The sequence below is a fragment of the Marmota flaviventris genome, chromosome 8 (genome assembly GCF_047511675.1).
Source record: "Marmota flaviventris isolate mMarFla1 chromosome 8, mMarFla1.hap1, whole genome shotgun sequence".
Taxonomy (NCBI): Eukaryota; Metazoa; Chordata; class Mammalia; order Rodentia; family Sciuridae; genus Marmota; species Marmota flaviventris.
Window position 1 is genome coordinate 112,403,747 of NC_092505.1, and position 23,394 is coordinate 112,427,140.

General features: G+C 41.7%; 1 protein-coding gene across 2 annotated transcripts in view; it reads right to left on the minus strand.

The window, feature by feature from the left end:
- The window catches only part of Veph1 (ventricular zone expressed PH domain containing 1), a 210,894-nt gene that overhangs the window by 81,416 nt on the left and 106,084 nt on the right, over nt 1-23,394 (minus strand). For both annotated transcript variants that reach the window (XM_027933955.2, XM_027933954.2), the window contains exons 7-8: nt 12,477-12,686; nt 5,436-5,833 (exon numbers count right to left, since the gene is read on the minus strand). In XM_027933955.2, coding sequence (XP_027789756.1) covers nt 5,436-5,833; nt 12,477-12,686 — 608 coding nt within the window. The remainder of the gene's footprint in view (nt 1-5,435; nt 5,834-12,476; nt 12,687-23,394) is intronic.

Below are 23,394 nucleotides of genomic sequence, written 5' to 3' on the forward strand. Positions count from 1 at the left end.
GTTTTGCTCCGAAACTAAATAAAAATAAAGTTTATTACTTCAAAAGGAGAATGGTGGGCTGGGGATGTGGCTCAAGTGGTAGCATGCCCACCTGGCATGCGTGAGGCACTGGGTTCGATTCTCAGCACCACGTAAAAATAAAATAAAGATATTGTGTCCACCTAAAATTAAAGAAATATATATTTTTTTTAAAAGAGAATGGTTATCTCAGAATCTGTGTCTAGAACCAAACTCTTGGTTTCTGTCTCTGTACGTTCTCTCTCTAGTTGGAGCTGTCTCTGTAGGGAGGCTTCCACCCTTGGTGAGCACATTGGGCCCCCAGCACTGCTGACAGCTTTTCTTGGAAATGGACCAGACAGAACACTTCTCACTGGGTCACTGTCTCCAGCCCAGCCACCTGGGTCAGGTCCATTGCCATGCCTCATGGCTTTGTACCTGCCGTTCCTTTTGGCCCTTCTCATCCTGGTCCTCACTGCCAGATTGTCTTGGTGGAGAGCCCTTCCCCAGCTACTCGCCTGGCCAGCTGTCCCACCCCCGCCATCCCTCTGTCCCTGGCTGTTCTCTTTTGTAACCCCTCCACTATTTGACACTGTGCTGTGCATTTTCTTCTCTTATTCTTGGTTCTTCTCATCCCACAGAATGAGTTTCAAGTGCTCCTTGGGGGCCAGCTTTCAGTTCCTGGATGCGCTGTGCCCTTCCTATTTATGGGACCTGTGCAAGGCTCTTCTCTGACCCAGGGCTCTGCCCTACACCTCTCCCTATGATTCATGCCCCTGCTCTGGGGAAGGTCTGTTCTCCCTGACTGCCATGTGTAGGTCAGATCCCATGGGATGTGCCCTCATGGAACCGCACCCCATCCCTGTGGATAACTGATCTTTGTAACTACGCATCTTGTGCTGTGGTGACTCATGCCTTGCTCCACAGGGTCAGCTCCATGAAAGCAGAGACCATGCTACTTTGTGGACAGCCACCTCCCTGGCCCACAGCACAGTGCCTGGGTCACACCAGATTCTCAGCATGTAAATGAGCATGACACAACTTCCATCATCACAAATAGGTCTCCAGAGCACACCTAGAGGATATCAAAAGGAGCCTTCACTCACCAGGTCCTTAGTTTTGAGGAGGCAGGGCCCTTCGGGGGGCAGGTGGAGCCTTGCCTGTCCACCCTCGCCAGGGCCTGTGTGTGCAGGTGCTAGAGGAACTGAAGACAAGGCCCTTGGGCCTTGAGACCCCGGAGTCTTTTAGGGGACACAGTCACCTGCTACTGTCACTACCAATGCAGGGGAGAAATCACTTCCTAGATCAGTGTTTTTTCAAACATCAAAACTTAAGTGATCATCTGTGAAAAGTCATTTCTACTTAAGCTTATAATTGAGAAATGGAACCACATGCTCAGAGCTTCTGAGATACCAGCTTTTGCAACTGCTTTTTTTTCCCCTTTTGTACCAGGGATTGAACCCAGGAGCACTTAACCACTGAGCTACCTCCCCAGACTGTTTTATTTTTTGATTTTGAGACATGATCTCACTAAATTGCTTAGGGCCTTGCTCAGTTGCTGAGCCTGTTCTTGAACTTGGGATTCTTCTGCCTCAGCCTCCCAGTGCTGGGAGCAGAGACCGTGGCTATTTTGGTTCCCTAGGGCCTGTGCTGCATCTCATAATGGAAGGAAATGGAAACTTCACTTCACCGGGCCACAGCCTGTGGCAACAAGGACCTCAGTGGCTGGGGATCACGGTGTGCTGTGGAGCGGACGAGAACAAGGAATGACTGACGACAATCTGTGTGAGCTTCCTACAGTGGACAAAAATACTGACTCCAGTTAGGAGAGTGTCTCACCACAAGACCTTTAATTTTAATTCATTTAGAAGAGTGCTAAGAATATGAAGTACGGCATAGCAATCCACCCCGTTCTGGCAAGCCCCTCCTTCTCCTTCTTTCAGTGTGGCTATCTTCAGGGTAAGACATCTTAGAAATCACCCCTTTATGCTTCTGCTCCATTTATGTATTTCTTTTGGCCTCTCACCCTCTGTTAGCAAGGTCCCTTTAGGTAGCAGAGGCATAGTCAAGGCAGATACTGCTTTAGAAGAACTGACCACTTCAAGGTTTTGATGCCTCCTTGCATGAGCTGGAGGAGGACAGCCCCTCCTGGATTTTCACACAGGGTGCCTGAGTGTACCTGTGCTCACCGACTTGATTTTGGGATGTGTCCTAGGTGTTCAGCTCACTGGTAAGTACGTATCAGGTGACTTACAATGAGCTTCCCTCATCTGCTTTTTTCCTACCACACATATTCAGGTGCCAGGTATCTGCAAGTGGCCTGTGAGAGACATCCAGTTGCCATGGCTAATAGAACTCTCCAGATCCTTTTGAAAAGAACTCTATAAATTCCTCTAATGAGTTAATATCAGATTACTGCCCTCTGGGGTCTCAGGCAAGAGTAGGTGCAGGGTCAGGCACGTGACCACAAATCACTGATAAGGATGGAATGCATTTAAATCCACAACTTAACACGTCACAGAGTTCCAATACAAGACATCAGATAACTTTATTACCCATTAATTATACTTTCAAAAGTACCTTCTTAAAATTGAAAATAAAGTTTGATTTTCTTTGAACAAATAAGCAAAGAAAACTCTGCACCATGATATCTTACCCCCTTTAACTAAAACCTGCTCTTCAGAGAAATGGGAACTAGGGAGTAATCTAATCTGAGAAAAGCTCCAAAGCACCAAGAAGACTTTTCTGGAAAAAAAATTTCCCCAATTGAGTGTCATTCAAAAAGGGCCCAGTGGATCGCCTCAAAGAAACGGGGCTCTGGGGAAATTATAACTTCTTCTTATTGGCTATTTTTCCCCTCTAAAATTCTGTGAGAAAGCTGTCAAATTCTTCTCCGGCTTCAAATTTTGTAACTTTCTTCATAGAGAACTGATCTTAATTCTGTGATTAAATTAATACACTAAAAAATAAACCTCTCTGGAACCATTAAGTGGACAAGCAACATGATCATCCCCAGATCAGACCAGCTGTACCATAGGATGCAGGGACCAGGTGGGTAATGCCCCTTTGCCATCCCAGAACTGACGGGGACTCAACCACACACAAATTTTCAAAATGGGAGCTTCATTTGTAATTAAGCATGAAAACAGTTCTTGATATTTTTAACAAATTGTATCTTATTTTAAGAAAAATCAGTTCACATGACTGGATTAGAACAAGGACCAGCTTCCTAGCTTAAAAGTTAGCTTATGCAAGTGAGGCTTGCTGATCCCCTGAACAGATGGGATGTATTTTCACCCCATCAAGAAATACTTCAAAGCAAACCAAAGTAACATGGATGGGTTCTTATAAGATTTTATATCACCCTTTACAGAGCTCCAGCAATGGGCCAGATTTTCAAAGACTTATTTTAATATCATGTGGATTTTTTAGAAAATATTTTGTTCACATAAGTGAATACCTAATTCAAATGCCAATGACAGATGAACTCAATTCTTCCAGTCTCGTATATAAATATATCATTAGACCATGGTTTGCTTATGAACACCTGACTCTCAGTGGTTGGTGACCTGCACCCACAGTCTCCCCAGGCTCAGAACTGGGGTTCTGACCCGGGAAACACAGGCTCTTTCATACCCCCAAATGCTATTGCTGACCCCAGCTCAGTGAGGCCTGGGGCTTGACATCCTCTCCAAGCAAGATGATGGATATGCACTGACCCACTGTCTGTCCCCAGCTCGATCAATATCAGGCAACAACAGATGGCTGACTGGGGTTAAGAAAGCTATTTGTGGCCTTGGTCCACATCATACTGAATTCTGCTATGGAGACCCGTGAGGTTCCTAGTCTTTCAACATCATTTATTACTGAAGTATTAGGTTGAAACATACAAAATTGATGTTTTTATAAATCAAAAAATCAAATATCAGTTTTTTTCATATGAATCAAACTAATGCCAAAAGAATTTCTTTAAAAGATTTTTTTTTCTTACATTCTTAGGGAATGGGCTTAGGAACCCAGATTCAAAATTATTCTTCTGTGTTATCATTTTCTGCTGGCTATTGGTTTAACTTTAAATGTTGTAGAAGTGGTTTTTATACTTTTTTCATTTTGTTTCTTGATTCCTTTGCATAAGTCATGAAAAAAAGGTTAAGTAGATTTCTTTTCTATTGTTTAGCATAAACATTTCTAAGCCTGATTTTTTGTTTTGTAATTTTTTAAGGACAGAAATGCAATATTGTTGTACCAAATGATCTTAGAACAGCCAGCAAAACTATATCAGCCAGATGGCTGCTGGTGACTGCTGAGTGGTTTACACAATCTCTGAAACAATAACAACCTGTCCCCTGCAATCAGCAGGGTCCTTTCTTGGTGGATATATTAGCAGTGAGTCATATAAATCTTCCATCCCTCACACATATCCCTGTGCAAGGAATTTCCCAGGAAATTGCAGAAGCATGAATGAATTCCAAACTATCAATTTGAAACAATACACACTCAGTTCCAGGTCATCCCTGAAGGAAAACATCGCCATCAAAAGAAAACATCCCACTTTTCCCTTTAAGAGGATGGATTCGCTCAATATTTTGGAAAAAAAAATCCAAGTCACTTAGTTGACTTTTAAGACTAATTTTAACTCCTCAAATGATTCAAGGCCATAGGAAAGTGTGCTTTTGATCACCCAGGGCTTGCAGTAACTCTGAAAGGTTTCTTCCACCTTCTGTGGGTTAAAACTCACTGTAGAAAAACTTTCACACTTTAGGTTGAACTTCAACACATAACTAGTCAATGGAAATGCACCTCACTCTATTATCCCCAGAGTGTGTGTTAGATACACAGATCATCTGCAGAACAAAATGAACCACAGTGGAGTTATTCATTGTGCTTCTGAGGGAGGTATGGCCCCAGGTCCCAGTCTACTCTGCCCTGTGATTCCCGGTCAGCTCACACCCACTCACAAGCCCTTACCCTGAGATCCCCTTTAACCATCTTCACTCTGATCTCCAAGAGCTCATGAGGATGGTTTCTATTCGGTGTCTTGAGTAGTAGATGAATGAAGGAAATGCAAGGAAGATCTGGAGCTCATGCTCAGGGCTGTGCACAGCTTCCCTGCACCCACAACGTGGGATTCTGCAGCCCGGCCCTACCCAGAGCCTGCTTTAAGGCCATAGACTCTTTCATAGGGTTTTTCTGTACGCTGGGAACAGGAAGCCACACACAATGTGTCACAAAGATATGCAAAAAGTTGTATCTATGTAGGTTCAAATGGGAATCAACAAGATGGAAAAAAGTAATTAAAACAATGAAAGGAGTTTTCCAAATGATCAATTTTGCAGAAAACCCATAAAAGGCTCTGGCAATTTGTGCGATTGGAGGTTTCTGTCTGCTTTCCAGTGACTCCTGACCTTTCTGAGGTTTGGGCAGTTCAGAGCACTCACCTTCTATGGTGCACTGGTCAGGGACTGGAATCTTTCTTGCGATTTCTGTGGCGTAGGCCTTCACTTTACCCAGGTTCTCCTTCAGATGCAGGTAGAGCTTGTCTTGGTATTCCTCAGGACTCCTGGTTGTCTCTGAAGTCTCCTCCTGGAAGTCCTCCTTAACCATTTCTGGCAAATCCTCAGGTGCTATGTGTATAATACTTGGGTGTGAAGCTGAGGAATTTCTTGGCTGTGACCCGACGGTGTCCATCTTCGGGGGTGACCTGCCACATTCATGGCTGAAGGGGGCTATTTCTGAAAGGGAGAGGCTGCTGAGCATCCCTGCAGGCTCCTCTCCTTCCCCGTCATCTGAACTCACACCCCTGGTGAGCGCAGTGTGGAAAGCCAAGCTTTTTGATCTAGGATATAAAAGTTAAAATGGTCAAAGAAGTTGAGTTGCCACTCTTGGGCAAGGTAAAGAACAACTCTGGGGCAAAAAGTAGCGCCCTCTGGAGTGTGGACAGTGAACAGGCTTGGAAAACCACAGGCATCAGGTTATGTAATCAATTTTGCCTCTGAAAATCTAAGCTAGCTCCAAACACTAAGGTTTAAAAATCAATTTCATGGCAAAAGTGGGTGGAAAATGGTGGACTTTCATGCTTTTATTCATCTCTACTGTCACTTTTGATTTTTCACCAGAAATCAAGAGAAGCCACTGACAGCTGTTCTCAGTGTGGCAAATCTATATTAAAAAGTGTTTTAAGAAGATAAACCATAGGCACAGTAGGCCAGGGTCCTCCCCACCACCGGCAGACACCCACTGGAGCCCAGCCTCCAGCACCAGGACTGCCTCTTCTGACCAGCAGACTACCGTAGGAGGTCAGACCTGGACCAGATATGTCCTCACTGACTTGCATGGGACCCAGGTCCAGGGTAGGTCCAAGTTCGTCGTTCCCCCCCCCCTCCCCCCCTACACACACACCTGGGAGCCCAAGCCTAACCCACTTCCATCGTGGGACACTGCAGTCATTGCCATAGCCTTCCCCACACAGTAGCCCCTAACTTTTTGACGACAGGGCCTGGAAGCAGCTGCATCTCAGAGCAGGCATCCCAAAGGTACTGTGAGGCCCACCCTTTCAGCCACATCTCTGTAAGACATTGCTTCCATCTTGGGGCACCTTAACTATTATCTCGAGTTACCTCAGCTATTGCTGCCACCACCTTTAGTAGCAGTAGCATACACTGAGGGACACCAGCAGGACCTGGAAGCCCAACATCAAGGTGAGGTACAGACAATTGGCACAGGTATTACAAGAATATAGGGTAGAAACTGTAATATCTCAGATCCATGCTACAAGAAAGGAAGGCACATAGACAACATGAAAAAACAAGGGAGGAAAGTGCCCCAAACAAAACAGGACACTACAATAACAGAACCCATGGACAGTGACGTTGATGAAATGTCAGAGAAGGAGTTCAGAGGGTTCATAATTAAAATGATCTGTGACTTAAAGAATGACCCAAATGAGCAAATACAGGCAAAAACTGATCATTCCAACAATGAGATAAGAGAGCAAATACAGGTAGCAAAAGATTACTTCAAGAAAGAGATAGAGACTCTAAAAAAAACCAAAAAAACCCCCAGAAATCCTTGAAATGAAGGATACAATAAATCAAATAAAAAACTCAATAGAAAGCATAACCAACAGACTAGATCACTTGGAAGAAAGAACGTCAGATAATGAAGACAAAGTATATAATCTGGAAAATAAAGTTGATCACACAGTGAAGATAGTTAGAAACTATGAACAGAACATCCAAGAATTATGGGACAGCATCAAAAAACCAAATCCAAGAGTTATTAAGGTAGAGAAAGGCACAGAGATTCAAACCAAAGGAATGTACAATCTCTTCAATGAGATAATAGCATAAAATTTCCCAACCATGAAGAATGAATTGGAAAACCAAATACAAGAAACTTACAGGACACCAATATACAAAATTACAACAGATCTACACCAAGGCACATTATAATGAAAATGCCTAGCATACAGAATAAGGATAGAATCTTAAAAGCTGCAAGAGAGGGGAATCAGATCACATATAGGGGGAGATAAATTCATATCTCAGCAGATTTTTCAACCCAGACCCTCAAGGCCAGAAGATCATGGAACAACATATACCGAGCTCTGAAAGAAAATTGATGCCAACAAAGAATCTTATATCCAGCAAAATTAAGCTTTAGATTTGATGATGAAATAAAAACCTTCCATGATCAACAAAAGTTAAAAGAATTTACAACTAGAAAGTCTGCACTACAGAACATCCTCAGCAAAATATTCCATGAAAAGGGAATGAAAAACAATGATCAAAATCAGCAGAGGGCGGGATTACACTAAAAAATCTAATCATAGAAGAACCCAAGTCATGTTATATACCAAAAATAAACAGAAATGGCTGGGAATACAAATCGTGTCTCAATAATAACCCTAAATGTTAATGGCCTAAACTTAGCAATCAAAAAACATAGATTAGCAGATTGGATCAAAAAAAAAAAAAAAAAAAAAAAAAAGAGAGAGACACAACAATATTCTGTCTCAAAGAGACTCATCTCATAGGAAAAGACATCCATAGATTGAAGGGAAAAATCATACCACTCATATGGACTGTGAAAGCAAGCAGGGGTTTCCATCCTTATATCAAATAAAGTACACTTCAAGCTAAAATTAATCAAAAAGGATAAAGAAGAACACTACATACTGCTCAAGGGAACCATACACCAACAAGACTTAACAATTATAAATATATATACCCCAAACAATGGAGCATCTATGTTCATCAAACAAACTCTTCTCAAGTTCAAGAGTCAAATAGACCACAACACAATAATTTTGAGTGACTTTAACACACCTCTTTCACCACTGAATAGATCTTCCAAACAAAAGCTGAACAAAGAAACTATAGAACACAATAATACAATCAATAACTTTGACTTAACTGACATATATAGAATGTTTCATCCTTCAATGAGCAAATACACTTTCTTCTCAGCAGCACATGGATCCTTCTCTAAAATAGACCATATACTATGCCACAAAGTAGCTCTTAGCAAATACAAAAAGTAGAGATACTATCCTACATTCTATCAGATGAAAATGGAATAAAATAAGAAATCAATGATAAAATAAGAAATAAAAGCTACCCTAGGGCTGGGGCTGTAGCTCAGTGGTAGAGCGCCCTCCTTACACGTATGAGGCACTGGGTTTGATCCTCAGCACCACATAAAAATAAATAAAGATTTTGTGTCCAACTACAAGTAAAAAATACTTTAAAAAAAGCTACTCTAACACCTGGAGACTAAATGATATGCTACTGAATGAACAAGGGTTTGCAGAAGACATCAAGGAGGTGATTAAAAAATTTTTGAGGTGAATGAGAAACCAGATACAACTTATTGAAATCTCTGGGAAACTATGAAGGTAGTTCTAAGAGGAAAGTTCATTGCATGGAGTTCATTCCTTAAAAGCAGAAAAAGTCAACAAATAAATGACTTAACATTACATCTCAAAGCCTTAGAAAAAGAAGAACAAATCTATACCAAAAGCAGAAGAAAGGAAATAATCAAAATCAGAGCTGAGATCAATAAAATTGAAAAAATTGATAAAACAAAAAGTTGGTTCTTTGAAAATAAATAAAATTGACAAACCTTTAGTCATGGTAATGAAGAGGAGAGAGAAAACTCAAATTACTAACATATGGGATGAAAAAGGAAATATCATGTCAGACATTACAGAAATACAGAAGATAATTGGAAATTATTTTGAAAACTGTATTCCAATAAAATAGAAAATATTGAAGGCATTGACAAATTTCTAGAGTCATGATATGCCCAAATTGAATCAGGATGATATACACAATTTAAACAGATCAATTTCAAGCAAGGAAATAGAAGACATCATCAGAAGCCCATCAACCAAGAAAAGCCCAGGATCAGATGGATACACAGCTGAGTTCTACAAGACATTTAAAGAAGAACTAATATCAATTCTCTTCAATTTATTTCAGGAAATAGAAAAAGAGGCAGCACTTCCAAACTAATTCTATGAGGCCAATATCACCCTGATTCCCAAACCAGGCAAAGATACATCAAAGAAAGAAAACTTCAGGCCAATATCTCTAATGAACATAAATGCAAAAATTCTCAATAAAATTCTGGCAAATAGAATATAAAAAGATATCAAAAAGATCATGCACCATGATCAAGTGGGATTCATCCCAGGGATGCAAGTTTGGTTCAACATATGGAAATCAATAAATGTAATTCATCACATAAGTAGACTTAAAGATAAGAATTATATGATCATCTCAATAGATGCAGAAAAAGCATTTGACAAAATACAGCACCCCTTCATGTTCAAAACACTAGAAAGACTAGGGATAACAGGAACATACCTCAACATCATAAAGGTTACTTATGCTAAGCCCCAGGCCAACATCATTCTAAATGGAGAAATATTGAAGGCATTCCCTCTAAAAAAAACTGGAACAAGCCAGGGATGCACTCTTTCACCACTTCTATTTATCATAGTTCTTGAAAAACTGGCCAGAGCAATTAGACAGACAAAAAGAAATTAAAGGGATACACATAAGAAAAGAAGAACTCAAATTGGCACTATTTGCTGATGATATGATTCTATACCTAAAAGACCAAAAAAGTTCCACCAGAAAACTTCTAGAATTAGCAAATGAATTCAGCAATGTAGCAGGAAATAAAATTATTACCCTAAATCAAATGCATTTCTATATATCAGTGACAAATCCTCAGATAGAGAAATGAGGAAAACTACCCCATTTACAACAGCTGCAAAAATTAAAAATAAATAAATAAAATACTTGGGAATCAACTTAATAAAAGAGGTGAAAGATCTATATAATGAAAACTACAGAACCTTAAAGAAAGAAATCAAAGAAGACCTTAGAAGATGGAAAGATCTACCTTGCTCTTGGATAGGCAGAAATAATATTATCAAAATGACCAATCTACCAAAAGCACTATACAGATTTAATGCAATTCTGATCAAAATCCCAATGACATTCCTCATAGAAATAGAAAAGGCAGTCATGAAGTTCATCTGTAAAAATAAGAGACCCAGAATAGCTAAAGCAATCCTTAGCATGAAGAGTGAAGTAGGTGGCATCACTATACCAGACCTTAAACTATACTACAGAGCAATAATAACAAAAACAGCATGGTATTGGCACCAAAGCAGACTGGTAGACCAATGGTACAGAATAGAGGACACAGAGACTAACCCACAAAATTGCAATTATCTTTTTTTTAAAAATACATCTTTTTTTTTTTTTTTAGACAGAGAGAGAGGGAGAGAGAGAGAGAGAGAGAGAGAGAGAGAGAGAGAGAGAGAGAGAATTTCAATATTTATTTTTCAGTTTTTGGCGTACACAACATCTTTGTTTGTATGTGGTGCTGAGGATCGAACCCGGGCCACACGCATGTGAGGCGAGCATGCTACTGCTTGAGCCACATCCCCAGCCCCTACAATTATCTTATATTAGACAAAGGTGCCAAAAACATGCATTGGAGAAAAGATAGCCTCTTTAACAAATGGTGCTTAGAAAACTGGAAATCCATATGCAACAAAGAGAAATTAAACCCCTATCTCTCACCATGCACAAAACTCAACTCAAAATAGATCAATGATCTAGAAATAAAACCAGAGACACTGCTTCTATAGAAGAAAAAGTAGGCCCTAATCTCCATCATGTGGGATTAGGCCCCAACTTCCTTAAAGACTCTTTTGCACAAAAATTAAAATCAAGAATCAATAAATGGGATGGATTCAAACTAAAAAGTTTCTTCTCAGTAAAAGAAACAATCTGTGAGGTGAATGGAGAGCCTACATCTTGGGAGCAATTTTTTACCCCTCACACATCAGATAGAGCATTAATCTCTAGGTATATAAAGAACTCAAAAAGCTAAATACTAAAAAACCCCAAAAAACAAAAAACAAACCAAATAACCCAATCAATAAATGGGCCAAGGACCTGAACAGACATTTCTCAGAAGAGCACATACAATCAATCAACAATATATGAAAAAATGTTCATCATCACTAGCAATTAGAGAAATGCAAATCAAAACCACTCTAAAATTTCATCTCACACCAGTCAGAACGGCATTTTCCATAGAGATTCCTTGGAAAATTGGGAACAGAACCACCATTTGATCCAGCTGTTCCTCTCCCTGGTCTATACCCAAAGAACTTAAAAACAGCATACTACAGGGACACAGCCACATCAATGTTTATAGCAGCACAATTCACAATAGCTAAACTGTGGGACCAACCTAGATGCCCTTCAGTAGATGAATGGATAAAAAATGTGGCATATATACACAATGGAATATTACTCAGCAATAAAAGAGAAGAAAATCATGGCATTTGCAGGTAAATGGATGGAGGTAGAGAAGATAATGCTAAGTGAAGTTAGCCAACCCTAAAAAATCAAATGCAGAATGTTTTCTCTGATATAAGGAGGCCGATTCAAAGTGGGGTAGAGAGGGGGAGCATGGGAGGAATAGACGAACTTTAGATAGGATAGAGGGTTGGGAGGGGAAGGGAGGAGGCATGGGATTAGAAATGATGGTGGAATATGATGGACATCATTATCCAATGTACATGTATGAAGACATGAATTAGTTTGAATATACTTTGTATTCAACCTGAGATATAATAAATTTGTGCTCTATATGTGTAATAAGAATTGTAATGCATTCCGCTGTCATATATAAATTAAAAAAATTAATTAAAAAATTCAACTATAAAAATAAACAAACCATAGGTTTTTCTTCCATTGATTTTGCTCAATTAAAATAGTGAGCCTCCTGAATACTGAGGCCACTGTGGATAATATGCATTCGTGAGAGGACAGAACTTTGTGTGGCTATAGGTCAAAGAGACATAAAAGTACCCCGAACAGCATAAAGAGGTAACCCATACCAAACATGAGGTGTACACTTAGAAACTAACCAAATGAAATTTTTACCTATTAAATCTGATGTTTTTTCTTTCTTCCTTAGAAACTTGGCCCAAACTGTGTCTTCTGATGGAGCCAAGGGCACTACCTTCAGCAAGCTTTTTGTCTTCAAAAGCCTGGATTTTAACTTGGAGTTTGTCCTGGTCTTCGTTTCCAGGTCCCATGAGCTTGGCTTCTCCGGGTTTCTCAGGGAACCCATTTTCAGTGCTGGTTTTTCTGCTAAAGGAACAGAAACCATTGCATTAGATGTTGGTCAGCTGTGCCCTTCCCAACAGTGATCCCCTCTGTCTAACGGCCTCTTATTCAGAACTGAAAACTTTGCTGGATGATTTTTTTTTCATTAGTCATTTATCAAATATTTATTAAATTCCTATTATGGTTCTAGGTCTTTGAAATTGCTTCTAGAGAGCTTATTCTTCAGGAAGTTTAGAAACATCAGTGATGGTGTCAACTCTGTATTAGAAATGCTTCTTGAAGGATTCAGAGAACAAAATGCAGTTTTTTTTGTTTTTTGTTTTTTTTAATGGGCATCTCCCATGAATAGAAATTCTCCCAAAGTAAGGCTTTTGTATGAAATTCATGCCAGGAATTGTCGCGGAAATTCCCATGTGCCAACATGTTTGTACTAAAATTGGTAGAATGAGAAAATTTCATCTAGGCTCCTTAAACTCACGGCTTTGTTAATCTTCTGGAAAGTAATGTAACTCTTTCACCTTCTAAGCTAGAAAAGTCTCTCTGGATTTTATGATGTGAAGAAATGGGGATTTTCCCATGATGACATTAACAGTTCCAAATGCGTCTTACAGCAGAGTTCATAAACCACTCTGTGGGTCATTAAAATTGCCTCCTTGAAGCGGGGTCACATGTGTGTGACTTGGAGCCCTCTGAGGGCTAAACACACCTTAGCTGGACAGAAAGAGCCTGCGAACTAGCTACAGAAACAAGTCTCTGCTCTCTGCTGCTCTGAGCAGCACTAACCCTTTTACCTGTCTCTTAACATTGAGCCTGCCTGGAGCTGTGGCCTGGAGCTGCTTCAAGTTTTATTGAAGGATCAACTGTCAATCAGAACACATGAGTTCATTCTTTCCTTACAAGAGCAAGGGTCAAGTCAGCAGCCTTTGTTCTCCACACCTCTGACACCACATATGCAGAGCCCAGAGGTGGGCTGATAGTGCCCACCTGAAGTCCTGCCTGGCCTGTGAGGTCACCTGCTATAGAAGTGCCCAGGGCTGCAGCCACCAGTGCTCTCAGGGCACACAGAAGCATTGCTTCAGAGAGTACAGGCGTCTTAGGAGTAGTGATCCCGAGACAAAGACCAGACATTTGTTTAATTTTTCACATAATAAACCCTAGCAATGCATTCAGCAAGATGGCCTGAAGTCTTCCTTGGTTTGTCTGTTTGCATTTATTTGATTCTCTAGTACTTTTCCTAGATGTTGAGAAAAAAGGACCCCAGAATTATAGAGATATCCTAACTTTTTCAAATATGGTTATTTTTTTTCCTAAGGGCAAAGTACACCTGGCATAGTACCTGTGAGGTGAGAAAGAAACTTTTTTTTTTTTTTTTTAACAGCACTGCTGATTAGGGAAAGCTAAAGCAGAAGACACATGGCAGATGGAAAGTTCTGAGAGCTTCTGCCCAGAGGCTTCCAGGAGCTGGACCTCTACTCCTACTGTAAATGAAACCAAGGCAGTGCCATCTGTGGATGGTATGGTACAAACCATGGTGATTACCTAGGCTGATTTTTAAAAGGTCAATGAATCCTCTTAAGAAATTTGGGAGCAAGTTATTTATTTTTTGTATATGTTAGTCCATAAATAGTCACCAAATATATTTTTCTGATTCCTAGGAAGTTATTTCAAAATGAAAAGAGATTCCTTAGCTATGATCATTAAAACTGAAAAATTTGTAAAGCACACAGTATATCTTAATGGTTCTATGTCAGATATTAAGCATTATATGATCTGTGGTATAATAATATACATGATTTTACATACTATATTTCATTTCAAAACGCATAAATTTTTAGAGCAATAATTTCTCATGAATTTATGATCCTTTTCTTTATCCATAAAGCTCTGGGCTATAACAACAGTTATAATAATTTCATTGTCTTCCAAAAAATTTCAAATTTTGTATGATTATAGTAAATGTCCCAATATAATTTAATTTTATAATCTTTTAACAAAATTTTAAAAAGTTTCTGCACAGAGGATGTAACTTGGGGTAGAGCACATGCTTGGCACTCATGAGGCCTTGGGTTCAGTCTCTAGTGCTTTTTATCCATAACAATTTCACCACCTGTGAAATGGGGTAATGATCACCTGTACTTGACCCAGAGGCTGCTGGGAATATCAAATGCTGGGTCAGCATGAGGCACACAACATGCCTGGGATGGATTTTAACACTGTTGTTGGCTGTTTTTATGACATCAGACCCTCAAGAACTTCATAAGTCATGTGTTAATATGAGCAGAAAACATCAGTAGTCCCCAACAGGTGTGACTCCATACCTGGGAGGGAACTGATGACCCTGGAAAATGCCTGCATGAGGCTTTGGGGAGAATGTCACTGGGTCCCCTTCCCTGCCTGCATCTCTTCTTATCAGGTGCTGGTTACCAAGAGCTGGAGCCTACGCTAGTCAGATGCTAGTAGCTGGGAGCAGCCTCCCTTCATCCTCAATTGCCTGTTAGCTTCCTCCTGAGCAGATTTGGGGCACCAGAGAAGTTATAGGTTATCTCTAGGCACACACTGACCCCTTGAGGGACAGGGGGTTGCCTCCAGAGTACAGCTAGAGTGAAATACAAAACACATAGTCACCTCTGGGCATCAGGCAAAGAACAAATATGCTTAAATATATTTCTTCATCTTAAAATATTTATTGTATGTATTACTGTATCTATTTATTTATATTTATTTTTGTAAAATAAAAATACATGTATCTTAATACTTTTGTCATATTTATATGTATATATGCATTTTATGGTTTATTAATATTAATATTTTAAAACATACTAAAATATACTATACTAAAATCATTATACTTTACTAAAATATTCTTAAAAAATTATTTATTCTTTATCTGAAATTCAGGTGTGCTCTCTATATATTTATTAAATCTGGCAGTGCCATACTGAAGAAAACCCTTGGGACCTGGTGGGCAGAGCCCTGTGCTACTCATTGTGTCTACTAGTCTCTGCACAGTGCTTGCCACACACAGCTAGCCACCTGAATGTTTGTGGAGTAAGGCATCTGAAGCCACATTTGCTGAGGTCTACCAGATGCCCTGCCTCCTGGGGTCTACCAGATGCCTGAAGGCTTGGGCCACCTCTCTTGGCCTATCTGGGATGAAGGGCAGCACACTATATTCTGGTAAATATAAAATGAGATAAGTAGGAGGAGGGGAGAGGAATCTGCAAGGGAGCAAATAAGAAAAAGGAGAAAGAGCTGTAAAGTGTGAGAAGCAACCTCTGCCTGGAGCTGGGTGCCTTTGGGCAGGGCTGGCACAGGGCTCTCCTACACACACCGTCCTGCGGTGGTCATGCAGAGTCTGTGGTGCCCAGAGGCCAGGAAAAGGGGTGGTACTGAGGAGTGGCCCAGGCAAGATGGTTGAGGAGGACTTTTTGCCACAGACCCTTAATCCACTAGGGCCTGGCCCAGGGCTTTGCAGCGGGGAGGTAGGACACATTTTGATGCCAGTAGGTTGGAAGGTCAGGAAATGTTGGATAAAAGAATTGGGCTCATAATAAACATTTCCAGCTCCTTCCTTCTCCCTTTTAATATATAATATAAAAATAAAGGAAAGGAGAATTTCTTCAAAAAACAAAGGCCTTCCTTGGAGCTAAACAAACATGCAGCGCAAAACTGGACGTGAAGGTGCCTGTGTTGCTGGATCCCTGCCCTGCGGGTACTGGCTTGGGAGCCCAGGGCCTGAAGGTGGGGCTTATGCAGGGGGTTGTTATTTCTTTTCCATTTGTCACTTTTAACTTCAGAAGTAATTTTACAGAAATCGTTGCCAGCATTCTATAATCCCTTAAATATTAACTTGGCCTTAACTCAACACGCCACATTACAAGAGGCTCCGATGATTTCCAGTCTGAACAGTTTTCAGTCTCTCTTGCCAAAGTAAAGTTTTTAAAAGTACCTCTAGGGATGCCCAGGGGGAGGCCTAATTACCTCCCTCTTGTGTGAGCTTCGACTCCCCTAAGAAACAAATTGGCCCTTGGGCAGCTCGCTGCTCTCACTAAGCAGGGAGATGAGACTAAAAAGCTGGCAGGGGTGGAGAGATTGGCAGCCTCTCTTCCTGGCTCCTTTAATCAAAGAAAAATAATATTAGTTAATGTTTGACAATCTTGGCTTATGATCCATGTCCAGGATGTGCACTCCTGCAGAGCTGAGCTTGTTAGAGAAGTAGGAGAACACAATGGACCGAATCCACACTGCAGGCCTAAATTCTTAGGATGTTATTTTCCTTGCTCTTCAGCAGTTTCTTGGGTCATCGGTCATCCTAAGAGTGACAGAGAAGATCTCCCAGCTCCCTGGTCCTATCATCTGTTGTGGGACTGCAATGCATAGAGCTTCAGGAACAGGCATGCTGGACACACAGGGAAGGGACAATGCTAAGTCCAGATTCTGGCTGCTCTGCTCTTTCCCTGACCTGCTCAGTGGCAGGTGCCCAGTTACATGGGATCATGTCTATGGCAGAACTTCACTGAAAAGAAATGTCTGCACAGTTTATTTCATGTGCATAGATTTTCCAAAAAGATTTCAAAAGGAGAGAATTGTGGGAAAATGGACTGATCGTGGTCACAGAGGGCCATGTTTCCTGCTTGTTAGCCATGTGGCAAATCTCTTTATGACTCTTAAGACTCACTTCTTGTTATATATAAAGGGGATTAATGATACTACATCACCAGGTTGCCGAAACCATTATACAAGATAATGGATTTGACAGGATAGCCTGATAGAATGGGTGTGAAAAATTCAAGTGATAAAGCCCTGGGTGACTGCACTTGTGGACATTTGGTACACAGAAGGGGGCTGTGCAGGTGTCTCCCACCTGGAAGAGAAGCTTTTCCTACCCAGGGCCAGGAGTGTGGTACTGAAGGAGAGGGAGCCTCCATGCATGGGACAAGAGGAGGGATAAAGAAATGGTTGCTTTGAAGGATCTCTGAACTTGAACTATGAGTCTGAGCCGCTGCAGACATGGAGAGAGGATTTCCTGAAATTAGAAGCATGAGCCTCAATACAAGGAAGTTGCACCTCTAATGCAGAGGATCAGTGCTTACTCTTCAGTCATCTAACCAACATGGGAGGGAAAGGGACACGAGAAAAAGTGCAAAGCCCACAGCCCTGCTGTGCCAAGTGGGATCACTGGGCTGGCAGCCGCAGATCCGCTGTGCCCTCATTGGAAACACAGAATCTCGGCTCCACCCCAGGCCTACGAATCAATCACATGTGCATTTCAGCACAATCCCCAGGTGACCAGGGGCACATTCAAGCTCCAGAAACACCGATTCAGACAAGGGAAGATCAGTCTGAAGTGCAGCAGGGCAGAGGCATGTCCCTTTCCAGAGGCAAGGCTGCGAGAATGTCAGGAACTCTGGGGAGAGGCGACTTAAAGCAAATGGGCATTATTTGGAGTTGGTGGGCTTCAGGGCTTCTATAAATCCCCAGGAAAAGGGACCTTTTTGATTTTTGCTACTGATAAATGCACCCAAGGCTTTAGCAGGTGCACCCAAATCTTTAGCCAAGATCCCTGAGTCTACAATGAGCACTCGGGTGAGTGGCGGCCCTTACAGAAGGCTGTCCCATTCTAACAAAACACCATCAGGGTATGGCACAAGTTGCAAAAGCATTTTGTAAACTATGAAAAAGTGGGTGGTGATGTCACCACACACCTTGAGTCGAGGTGGGAACTGCACAGGCTGCGTGTGCTTCTTGGTCAAGGCCCACTCACTCCATTGCCAGGGAACAGGGGCAGGTGAGGGGCTGGCAGTGAGGAGACAGCAATCAAAGCATCATCGGTTTCTGCAAGAGACACCAGAGGAACAGGGAAATAGTCCCTTTCCTTTTAGACACTCCCTCTCACAGTGCTCACCTCCAATATGGCCCCTATAACCACTTTCAGGAGGTAGAAACAGGGACCCAGAAATGGAGGGATGTAAGTTATCACAAACACACCAGGGCCCGAGTGGGAAAGAGAGCCCACAGGAAACCCTGTGATCCTATTCCCAGTCCACCCAGAACTCAGCATTTACCTGTAGAAAAGGCTATTCACTGTCTTCATAAAAAGCCACCTTTGCCTTCTGATAAATATGAAGAATATTAGGAACTCTTGCCTCCAACACTTTATGCATGGCTGAGATGGGGTGTGTTCCTCACCTTTTATTTATTACACCTCTTTCCTTTAGGTCTCAAGGCAAAGTTTGGAGTGAAATGTTAGATAGGAGAGCATTCTAGATTTGTCCAGGCTAAACTGTGTGTAGGATCTAATGCCTGTGGTAAACAATTATTTTTTTTTAAATTTTCATATTTCAAAGACCAATATTTTTGTAAAGACCAGTAAAAATAAATTTCCAGAGATGAATAGAACAAGATATGGAATGTGTACTGGTCATACACTTGGGTATTGTAGCAACATCATTCTATATAAAAGTTCTAAGCTCTTATTCTCTTGTTTCCAATTTCTGTAATAATGTAGTCGCAGCCTGGTAAGATGTTGGTTTCAGAAGGGCACTGAGCTATGGATAGTTCTGGCCTAAGTATACTCATTTATTATAATATCCACCTGGAAAAGAGAACTAATGTCCATAGTTAATATTTACTGTGGGCTTTCTCTGCTCAGGCAATGTTCTAAATCCAGTGCATTAGTATTCCCTCATCTTCAGTGATTTCTAAGGTTTAAGTTTTCTGCAATATTAAATGTAAAATTCCAGAAACAAAGTATCCATAAGTATTAAATGGAGTATGATCTGAGCAGCATGAAGAAATCGTGCACTATCCTGCTCCATTCCACACAGGGCAGGAATCATCCCTGTGTCCAGAGTGTCCATGTTATATATACTACTCGCCTGGTGGTTACTTAGTAGCTGTCTGATTACCAGACCAATCATTGTGTATCTCAGCTCTTGTGTTTAATAACCGTGTTTTTAACCTAACAATGGTTCCAAAGCACAAAGAATAGTGATGCTGGCAATTTGAATAAGCCAAAGAGTGATGTTGGCAATTTTGATTTGCCATAAAGGACTTCTTTTACATGAAAAAGTAAAATAAAATATTCTGATAGGGGGAGAGAGAGAAACCACATTCATATAACGTTTGTTACAGTATACTGTTAATACAGTATTTCTGTATTCTATTTTGTTATTAATTATTAATTTTCTACTGCACTTAATTTATTGATTAAAGTTTATCATAGATATGTATATAATAAAAAACATAGTTTAAGTACTATCTAGTGTTTTAGGCCTGCACTGGAGGTTTTGGAACATATCTTCTGCAGATAAGGGGGTCTACTGCACACAAATTACTTCTCACACAATCGAGCAAGGCAGGCCTATTACTATTCCATTCACAGATGAGAAAACAGGTACAGAGGTGTGGAGCAACTTCCTGAGGGTCACTAGTCAACCCAGCATCAAAAGCAAGGGTCCCAGAGCTCCAGGGATCTCACCCACATTGCCTCTCAGAAGGGGTGGCTCCCAGGCTGCATCTTAATCTACCTCAAGAATAAGAAGCACATATTACAGGACTGGTAATAGAATTCTTGCACCCTACTATGTCCGAGCAACAACCTGTGGAACACCTTCACGTTGATTAGAAAATGAATTTTGGCACCTTCTTTTAGATCAGACTGAAGGGATGATCAAAACTCAGGAAATGACATGAATGTGGTCACTATGACAGATGGCCATGGGAGCCTGACAAAGCTTGTGTTCCTTTTCTGTATTGTCCTGCGCCTTGGACACTGCTGCACTCCGCACAAGGGGCCTGCAGCTCTGGGGAAGCCGCAATACACTGCTCTCCACAGGGCCACCCCTCCCTCCTGTCGCTGGCTGCTCCTAAGGGGCTCCTGGGGCTCCGCTGTCTCCAAAGCTGATAATGATGTCTCCCACCCACATGGTCCTGATCAAGGAATTCCTGAAATACCTCTCAAGACCTCCCATCACCCTGAATGCTGATAAGGAAGGACAACAGATGGAACATAAGTGGTACCACATGTCACACTTAATCTCTTGGGGAAGAAGCAGGCACCAGAGCTGGCTCACCCTTCCCCATGCTCTGGGCACTGACAACAGCCTCTCTGCTGCCAGGGTTTTCTCTCTGGTCAGGGTTTTCTTTTCATACAAGTGACCACCTGTCTAGATTGAGAGGATATACTGGTTTCTTATTAAAACTCTGATTTCATTCTGAAAAGTTACCTTGGTGGGACCAAATGACATTCAATATTTTCCTAAGAGGGGGCACTGTTGACCAGAGCATCACATGCTGTAAACAATGATCCCGAGCAACCTGCGCATATTCCCTGAGCCGACACTCATTCTCACACCCTCAACGGGCTCTTTGTATAAACACATTTTGCTTTAAAGAGTGTCAGTTCTTATAAGCACTTTAGAGACTGCATGTCCTCTGAAGACCAGCTCTCCAAGTGCAGAGAGAGTAGACAGCACAAAGATACTTAGTGCTTTGGGTGGGATTGCAGGAGCAGGTCCAGAGGGAAGGAGGACCAGGGGCAAGAATGGGGGTAGGGAGGCCTCAGGGCAAGTGGTACCCACTGAAGCTGTGGAGAGTCGCAGCCTCCCATGGGAAGACAGCGGTGAAGAGGGCCTTCTAGAAGGTAATGGAAAAGGTTAGCAGGGTCCTGTTTTTGGTAGGAATAGGCAAAGGCCACTCTGGAGTGTACACGAAGCTCTGTGAACACTGTGACTCTCATCCATGTGAAAATTTGAGATCCAGTGGACCAGGCTCAAGGAAGAAATGGAAGGAATTCATGCCTGGGTATTTAGCCATTGAGTCTCCAGAAATTGCCACGGGCATAGAAATCGAGTGGGGCTTGGGCAGAGAACATTACTGTGCCTGCCTTTCTACTAGTTACTTTGCTTTGCTTTAATGCAAAGCCTCTACAATCTTGAAGGGTGTTCAAGGACTATCATTGTGAGGGTTAGGGAGAATGTGGGCGAGGTCCCTTCCACAGGATCTGCCTTGGGGTGGAGGCTGCTTTGAGTTCAGTCAGACCTACAGCAATCTTCTTTGCAAAGCTGAAGACAAGGTGATCTACTGTCCTCTTGATTTCTGTCTTGGCCGCAGGGAAGAGCCACCACTCTCCAGCTCTGTGGCTGTGTCTTGGGGACTGTGTCAAGGCAGGTTGTGTTCTAATGTGATTTCCAGGATGTCAAGAGGGAAATCCTGGAATGATGGGTTACAAAGGTCTCATAGAACTTTTCTAAGAAAGGGTTTTTATAAACCACACAGTAGGACCACACACTGAATCAAATCCCTGGCTCTCCATGGGATCCATTTTTGATGTTCATTGCATGCAATTTGGGAAAGACCAAAACTACGGAGCTTTCCAAGGAGGAAAGATTCCTGAGATCATTCTCCCATGCACATTTTAATCTTGTTCCATTTCCCTTCCTTCTCCCCCCACACTCTGTTTGGTTTCTTTCCTTCCCTGTGTCATCTCCTTCAATTGTACTGAAGTCAGTTTTACGTCTACCATATTGGTTTTGACTCTAAATTTATCTTCCATTTTTTTTCTTTTCAGGCATGATTCTCAGAAACAATCCCACCATCATGATCTTCCTTGCCACTAAAACTGCAGAAGACCTATCACCTACCTAATCCAACCTAAACCAGTGAAAGGTTTATCTTAAGGTTTTCTAGTAAGGAATTTTTTTCCCCTCTATGTCTTTGTTCAGGGTCTGAAAGCTAGAAATGAGAGAGTTGTCACCCCTGCCCTCGCCCCGGCACCAGGACTGGGCCTGGGGGCTGCATTCAGGGACCTTTCCTCTTCTCCTCTGTAGTTCCTCCTCTCTCCCTGTCTTTTCTGGATTCTTTTATTCTATTTCCCTAACTCTGCTTTCTTCCCCACAATTTCAATCCCTCAAAGTTCCTATCCCATGTGGGGCCTGGTCCTGACCTCCTCCTGAGAGACCTGAGGCACAGTGTCCCCTTCTGAGGGTGCCTGATTAGAGCAGCATCCCTGGCCCCACATCCATTTGGAAAAGGTGTCTTCTAGCGAATGGTCACTTGACTGAGTAACCACCAGTCACACCATTGCCAGGAGCTCACCCTCTCCTTCCCCAGCTTCCGGGGATCCTGGCAGACAACCAGCCCAGTGATTAAGAATGGCTAAGTCCTGCCCAGCAGGCAAAATAGGGCTTTCCCAGTTTCAAAAGGAGCAAATCTCTTCCTGTCCCAGCACCTTCTTATCAAGTCACATTGCTGTTGTACCCCTTTTAATTCTCCTGAATTAATTTCAAATTGTAAATGCTTCCCTTGACAACATCCTGTCCTTTAGCCTCTGTTGGTTTTATTTAGATATACAGATTCTTTTATAGCAGAGAACAGAGGAAAGGCAAGTGCTCTCACCTGGCACATCTTATAAAACTCCCTCAGTTTATTCAGGATCATTTGGCACAAGAAAATCTCTTCGGCTTAGGTTTTCATTCTCTCTAGGATGCTAATTGTTTTTCTTTTGATAGTCTTGTAGTTTTGGCCTGAAGTCCAAAATCTGGCCTGCTGAGCTGTGTGTCAGATTTGTAAATTAGATGACATCTGTTTTGAATTTTATCATCTTTAATTTTCTTTCTGGCTCTCTTTACTTATTCATTTTCCCTTTAATTGTAAGGCTCAGATTGTGCTGTATGCTTGAGACAAAAGCTTAGACCTTTCTGCTTTGGGGGCACAGATTAAAGTGACTGGA